Source organism: Alosa sapidissima, chromosome 19 (assembly GCF_018492685.1).
Source record: "Alosa sapidissima isolate fAloSap1 chromosome 19, fAloSap1.pri, whole genome shotgun sequence".
In the NCBI taxonomy this organism is placed as follows: Eukaryota; Metazoa; Chordata; class Actinopteri; order Clupeiformes; family Clupeidae; genus Alosa; species Alosa sapidissima.
In genome coordinates, this window is record NC_055975.1 from 10,825,052 (window position 1) to 10,832,477 (window position 7,426).

The 7,426-nt window shown below is 39.9% G+C and overlaps 1 protein-coding gene across 1 annotated transcript; it reads left to right on the forward strand.

Annotated features, from left to right (window-relative positions):
* The first annotated feature begins 1,918 nt into the window (after positions 1–1,918).
* alkal2b (ALK and LTK ligand 2b) lies at positions 1,919–7,211 on the forward strand. The gene is made up of 6 exons (XM_042072522.1): positions 1,919–2,958; positions 3,444–3,767; positions 4,120–4,173; positions 4,294–4,374; positions 4,713–4,787; positions 6,516–7,211. The coding sequence occupies exons 2-5, from the start codon at positions 3,500–3,502 to the stop codon at positions 4,775–4,777; spliced, it is 468 nt and encodes a 155-aa protein (XP_041928456.1). The 5' UTR covers positions 1,919–2,958; positions 3,444–3,499; the 3' UTR covers positions 4,778–4,787; positions 6,516–7,211.
* Positions 7,212–7,426: the final 215 nt, after the last annotated feature.

Consider the following 7,426-nt stretch of genomic DNA (forward strand, 5'->3'; position numbering starts at 1 on the left):
GCCTCCAGTTGGCAAGGCAACAACAAGGTTACACGGGAAAGCCGCCACCACCACCAAGCCAAAAACAAACACACAAACAAAAAAAAATTAACAAAACCCTCTATTTCCCCCCGCTGTGTGTGAGGTTGGTCTGAGCTTTGTGTGGCTGGCACAAAGGAACTTGACCTATGGCTGGGGACAGAAATCTAAGCAGCAGCTTGGCACCGAGACAGGAGAGAGTCAGAGGAGATAAGGCCACACGTGGGGGCTCAGGCAGGAGAGGAGGCAGACTCAATGTTGGGGCCTGCCTGGGCATCCCTCAAGCTGTCTCCGTTTATTTATGTGGCCCACGGCACTGCACTTATTTACGGTGTGTGTGTGTGTGTGTGTGTGCGTGTGTCTGTGTGTGTGTGGGCGTGTGTGTGTCAGTGTATGCAATATTGATGATCATATCCATCAAACAATATTTTCATATTAATTTAATGGTCTCACTTTTGATGGCCTACACATAATATAAAACAACTGAATTCACATTCTCTGTTTTTTTTTTACAATACAACAATAATGCAGAATTAAAGGTAGGCCTACTGTCCACGATTCTAATCCCATACACTTTTTGTCAAACTGCAAAAATTGCTTGTTGCTATCCGTCAAGTGATTGCACTGTAGGCTATATTGGAAGTGAACATAGAGGCTCAAAGTAAGCCATAAATTATCGAAGCTACTCAACAAGGTGCTTCATAAACAACAGTAGGGATCTGTGTAATTTCATGAGCTCAAATGTCAATAATCTTTCCTAAAACCAAAACCGAATCATGGGCCGCATCTTCAGTGTTGAAATGTTAGTGTATTTTACCCCTAGGGGGCAATATATTAGCAACAGTTGTATGCACGTATAGACAACCCTGACACAGAACATAACAGGTAGAACCCTAGAAAAACTAAAGCAAGTTTTACATCGAACTGAAGAGAGCAGACATGGTGTAGCCTGCTATGACTATTAACCTACTCAGTCATCATCCACAATCAAATTTACTGTAAGTGCACAGGCCTATACAAACAAAATATGTAACAATTAAAAACGTATTTCTCCTTAAAGTTGTATTTTACTTCTGTGCGTCCATGTAATGCTTTGAAACGTAGTAATGAACGCTAAAAGGAACAGCCTAAGCAAACCATGACCACAGCCGTGCCCCTCAGTCCAGGTGACAACGGCGGACAGGGAGCGGCTACTTCACATTTGACGAGAAGACTGCTTTGCCTCCAGAGTGAGGGTTACGGGTTAGAAAGACAGACAGTAATTACATGGAGATGATTGCACACTGCTATCACTGTTAGTAGTCTATTAACATGCATTAGGGCTCAGCCTAAAGCTTAAACGATTATGTAATGATAACGGATAAGAAAATCTGAATCTAAACGTAGCTATTAGGCCCTATTCTATAAACAATGTGGATAACGATTGAGCGTCAGTAGGCTATAGGTATAGCATATGTTACAACAAACCTTTCAACATCACAGGGTTTTTTTAACGCGCATGTTCAGGTAAGCACTGGACGAGTGGGCGCTATCCTTTCAGCACCGCCCTGTCTGTGACACTCTGGCAAGGAACTAGCATTTATATATAGGCCTAACGGTGGCTAAAATCTCAAAGGTTGCATGCAACTTGGCAACAGACACATACTAGATGGTCAACAGACCTTCAGTAAGTGTCCCACGATGTTAATAGTGACTACTAGATCACTGCAATGCATTAGACATAATGTGACCATATTTACTGATGACAAATGTCTTGGCACAATTCATTTGGAAATGTAGTCCAATGATTCCGGTGATAATTCGCTGAGTGGCACTGTTGAGCTCGCCTGGCAAATGAAATATTTTCAAAGAACCTCCCTGAACCTATATTAGGCTGTTCAACTCTTTCAAGTTCAGTTATAGTTCTAGGCTAAGACTATATCATCCCGATTAGCCAACCACATTCTTTGGAAACTGTCTTACACGCAGCACACGGATCTCAGCTCCCACTTGAATGACAGCATTAAATGGACGCGCCGAAGGAGGGAGTGAAATTGAAGAATTAGCTTAGTGCAACGTGCTTTGTTTTTTTACTTTACTAAAGGGAGTGGTATAGGAGGTTAGGCAAACGAAACCAATATTGGAAGAGGAGGCCCAGGCGTTCACTCCAGTTCGATTTGAACAGACTGCAACAGAGCTACTCTTGCTCAGAAACAGGTTTACTTTTCCCGTTCACCATAAGACAATGCTGATACTTACCATAATTTATTCTAATTATATTTTCTGTGTGGACTTCCTGTAATTGCACTGAAATATAAGTGAGACACGAATCGATTACAGCATCCTCTACAGGAAAATTTAAAACGATAAACGACCATTTAACCCACATGCTCTGGTAATGCTAATTAGACAGAAGCTTCAGATTCCAGTCTAAGGAAACAAATTTCCTGGTAAAAGCAAGCCTTCCATTCCGACCGGATTATCGAAATAGAGGGTATTCTACAAAAAGAGCGACATGAATCGGTGGTCGCGCGAATAAAATGCATTTTTTAAGGAGCGCTCTTAACGCGTTTCTAATTAAGGACATGCCGGGGTAATCCACATGGGACAACTCCTTACGTCTGCAACAGAGAATAAAAAGTCAGGGAACCCATGCCGGATGCGACAAACTCCATCAAGAGACGCAGCGGAGAAAAAGTTCCTGACGGACTTGCATTATTTTCCTCCCACTCTGAAGTCGGCACAATCAACAGATGACTGAAGTTTCATCATTATACACATATAAGAACCTGCTCCTCCGTCTGACATGGTGCACTAGCGCCTGGAAGTAACCTACCTGGGGAACACGGCTACGCTGACAGAATCTGTTTAGTTTGAACGGCATTAACTTTTATAATCCTCGAACACACAGGGAGTCCCGCTAAACAAACGTGACATAGATTCGCAACGGGAAAAACACAGGTAATTTCTCCTATTTGTACATTGTACATTTCGGACAAGATGTTGAATGCCACCGAGGTGCGGCGCAGTATGTGCCTGAGACATGCTTGTAGTTTCTATCCAGTTTTCTGACCTACAGAGAAGGGGAAATGCGCAACTTTGTGATCGTGTACTATGTCTAACGCTGGTTGAGTTTTTATTTAAGACATTTTGGGTAGCCTAGTTGCAATCTGTGTTCACTCCTACTCACATTTAACCCCATGGCACTTACATTCTTATCAAGTAAGTAACACATCGGCCATGTCGTGTAGCCTATACAGAAATAACCCTTAGCCCTGTTAAAAATACATGACACTAAAGGGTGAGCTCTCTGTCAATCTGTTTATCGATTCTGGCATGTCTTAAGTTATGTTTTAATTCAATAGCTAAATCACGACTTGGAAGAATGAAAAGTTGGATCGATTCCAAGAAAAACCCCTTGCCTTAAATCAATGTTGTGTTATCAGGGCTTTAAAAGAAGACGCGGGACGGAGGGTCTCGCCTTGTTCACTCCTCGGTAGCGATGAGCGCCCTGCGCACACCTGTCTTGATTGGACTCCTACTGTTGATATTCACCGCCGGATACTGCAAGCAGAGCGCCGTTCCCACGGGCGTCCGGGACGGCCGGAGCCTCTTGGAGCTCATCATGGACAAAGTACGAGTTGCACGGGAGCATCACACGGAGGACAGCGAGAGCAGCGTGCAGCATGCGTCCAGAAAACAAGAATATTCTATCGAGACAAAGGAAGTGAATGAAGTGAACAAATCACAACACAACGAGCAAATTTTAGGTAAGTTTGTTCATTTTCCATCAGGTTCAACGGAACTATCCACAGATTGTTTTTTGGTTTTTGTATCAAGTGTATTTAGGTGAAAGTGGAGAAGACTGCATCAGTAGGCTACATTACATCCATCGTCCAATTTTAAACTGGAAGTAGCCTAACTGATGAAGCTTACAACCTGAGTGAACATCATGTAATTAATTAGGTGGTCATGTGTTGCCTATGATCTGCTGCCAAAATCATTGTAATCAGGAAATACATATCCACTCGATTTGATCATGCATTTCTCTCTTTTGCTCTCCATCCTTCTCCCTGCATCTATCCCTTTTCTCCTTTCCTTTCTTTACCCATCCCCTGGCAGAAATTTTTCCAAGAGATCTTAGACAGAAGGATAAACTTTTGAAACACTTAACAGGTAAGCCCGATAGCACATGCTTATTTTAAAATGTATTGTTCAAATGCATTGGTTTGGCAAGTTGTGTGCTGGATCTTGGGCAAATTGATTTCACTGTTGACATATATCTGTATTTTCCAGGGCCGCTATACTTCAGTCCAAAGTGTAGCAAACTCTTTTATAGATTATATCATAATACCAGAGACTGCACAATACCTGCCTGTGAGTGACTTACTTCACAACCTCTTTACTATTTGCTAAACGAACTTCTGTTTTTTAATTAGAATATTGATAATAATATTATTAATGAGTGTTCAAAATTATGTATTTTAAGATGTTAAGATGTAGTAATATATATATAGCTCTTATACCTGCCTCTTTTGTGACACCGTTTGAACCCAGTATTGTTATTTATACATGTCTGAGGCTAAGGTATTTATGGTGTCATTACTTTATTGCCAGCATAAACAGTAGAATGGAAATGTCCCTTTTTAGATTTTTCTTTGACATCCTTAATGCTTATTTTTCAGGGAGTAAAAGTGCATCTGTTTTATTTCTAGATTATAAAAGATGTGCACGGCTACTGACCAGGTTAGCAGGGAGTCAGAAATGCACAGACGGATAGATAGCAACAGGTGGGTAAACCTTTCAGTTCTATCCTCAGTTCCCATGCATACAGAGCGTACACACATACTTACTTACTTACATACACACATGCATAGAGCGTACACACATACTTACTTACATACACACATGCATAGAGCGTACACACATACTTACTTACATACACACATGCATAGACGTACACACATACCTATTTACACACACACATTCATAGAGCGTACACACATACTTACTTACTTACACACATGCATAGAGCGTACACACATACTTACTTACTTACATACACACATGCATAGAGCGTACACACATACTTACATACACACATGCATAGAGTGTACACACATACTGTACTTACTTACTTACTTACATACACACATGAATAGAGCGTACACACATACTTACTTACATACACACATGTATAGTGTACACACATACTTACTTACATACACACATGAATAGAGCGTACACACATACTTACTTACATACACACATGTATAGAGCGTACACACATACTTACTTACATACACACATGCATATACAGACACACACAAACAAACACAGAACTAAACACACATATGGTAAGCATATAAGAACATTCAACAGGCCCATTTGATAGATAGATAGATAGATAGATAGATAGATACTTTATTGATCCCCAAGGGGAAATTCAGGAAATGATGTGGGTCATTGAGAAAATAAATCAATGCACATTGCTAAATGTATATTTTCTAATGTCTGATGACAGTCCCCTGGACACAACAACATAACTTTAGCAGAGTAGCCTGTGCTTCAAGCAATCATTCATATCAAATCAGTGTTTTGGCTTGTGTGCCAACGTGCTAAATTCAGCTGTAAGGTATGCATACTATGCCAGTTCGGGTTCACGGGGCTAGTCAGTGCCAGTCAAAAGAATAAGTGTGGAAAGTTCAACCTTCAAGGGGAAAAAAAACAACTAAATTATGTATGATAAATATACTCCATGTTACAGGAAAAATGTCATGAGGTAATCAGATTGTGTGTATTGATAGAAAAAGAAAGTGTCCATGAAAAATCTATACATGGCATGGTGAGCATGGACAAGCTGGAGTTGGAGTGAATGATGTGGTGTTTAGTGACAGCAGGCTGGCACTTACTGAAACATTACACCTCTCCGTTCCCCTGTCTCATCTCATGCTGTCATTGGATTGTACAATTAGCTGTGCTTTGTGACTGTGCAGCCATACCATTGTGCTTTTGGAGTGGCGCTGAAATAGCATAATCATGAGGTCTAAAGTAGACCATGTTGATTCCCGCTCTTGTAAAAAAACTAATTATAGTCATACGCTTGTCTCTGGGTATAATTCATCATGCTGAAGCCCAGTCATTTTCCTCCTGAAATTTAGAAACAAACTACTCGGCAGCTTATCATATACTTTCTGCTGGGCATTAAATGTTGATTTAATGCAATCATAAAATGTGAAGAGTATGTTAAGACACATTAAGGTGGAGCAATCTGTGTGAAAAAGCACAGTATGTTTTTTTAAGCTTATCACTCACTCAGTGAATGACGATTAAATGTACGCCATGAGTCTGTGTGTATTTATGCATGTATATCATAGCCTACACCACTAACATCACTCTGTATCTGCAAGGAATTATTAAGAGTTCATATGTTTTCATGGTACTTGGAGAGAGGAGGAATTTCCCAGACAGCCAAGTGCAAGGTTCACTAAATGTCAACTTGTTTTCTGCCTCTTCAGATTTCAACAGACAAGAGCAAAGAAAAGAAAAACAAGAAAAAAAAGTGCCTTGGACAAAAACAGGGAAATCAGACGAACTCGACAGAATCGTATTTGTCTTTGTGAAGAAGTTTTTTTGTTCTGTTTTTTGCAACAAAGTGGATTAATGTCCATAGACTTTCTCAATACGGTGCATTGTCAATGTTGTCTGCTGACAAGTCGTGATCTCACCAGTGATCTCTCTGTTAATGAAAAATGGTGCAAATGAAGATGTTTAACAGATGAAAAAAGACAAGAAGAGCAAAATGTTATGTCCTGCTGCCAAAAAAGACAAGCTACATGGACGGTACTACGACCAGTATATGCTCCAGCGACTTGCCTTCCTATAGCGCTCTCTCTGTGTATCGTGTATGCTCAGTGCTAACGGCTATTCCTTTGCAAAAGAAGGCTTCTCGATCCATATTCCCAACGACTTCAGTCACATTCCTCCAAGACAGAAGTAAATCCTATGATTGAATTATGAATTGCACGATTTTCTCTTGCCTTCTTTTGGACTATGCGAGATATTTTAAACAGAGCTGAGTTAGGAGTAGCTGATTACAGTTTATATTGAGAGAAAAATCAGAGTTGTCCTGAATATGAATGTTATATAATATATATATTTATATATTCAAGCTATTGTCTATTGTTTCTGCACATTAAATATATGAAATCCCTGCTAGAGTGCAATATGTACATATTGTAAATACAAAGACTATATATATATATATATATATATATATATATATATATATATATACAATTTGTTATATTGGATGGATGCTGAAGTATGAGTACATAAGATAATTGTATTTAAATAAATAGAGAGCCTACAAAACAGGCACTTTATTCCATCTGGATAAACAAAAAAGCCCATATGGCCTACTCTGGGT

Excerpts from the sequence above, each read along its gene's own strand:
- alkal2b (XM_042072522.1), top strand. The coding sequence starts at position 3,500 with ATGAGCGCCCTGCGCACACCTGTCTTGATTGGACTCCTACTGTTGATA. Across the intron at positions 3,768-4,119 it reads ACACAACGAGCAAATTTTAG|AAATTTTTCCAAGAGATCTT; the intron begins GTAAGTTTGTTC and ends ATCCCCTGGCAG. Across the intron at positions 4,375-4,712 it reads AGACTGCACAATACCTGCCT|ATTATAAAAGATGTGCACGG; the intron begins GTGAGTGACTTA and ends TTTTATTTCTAG.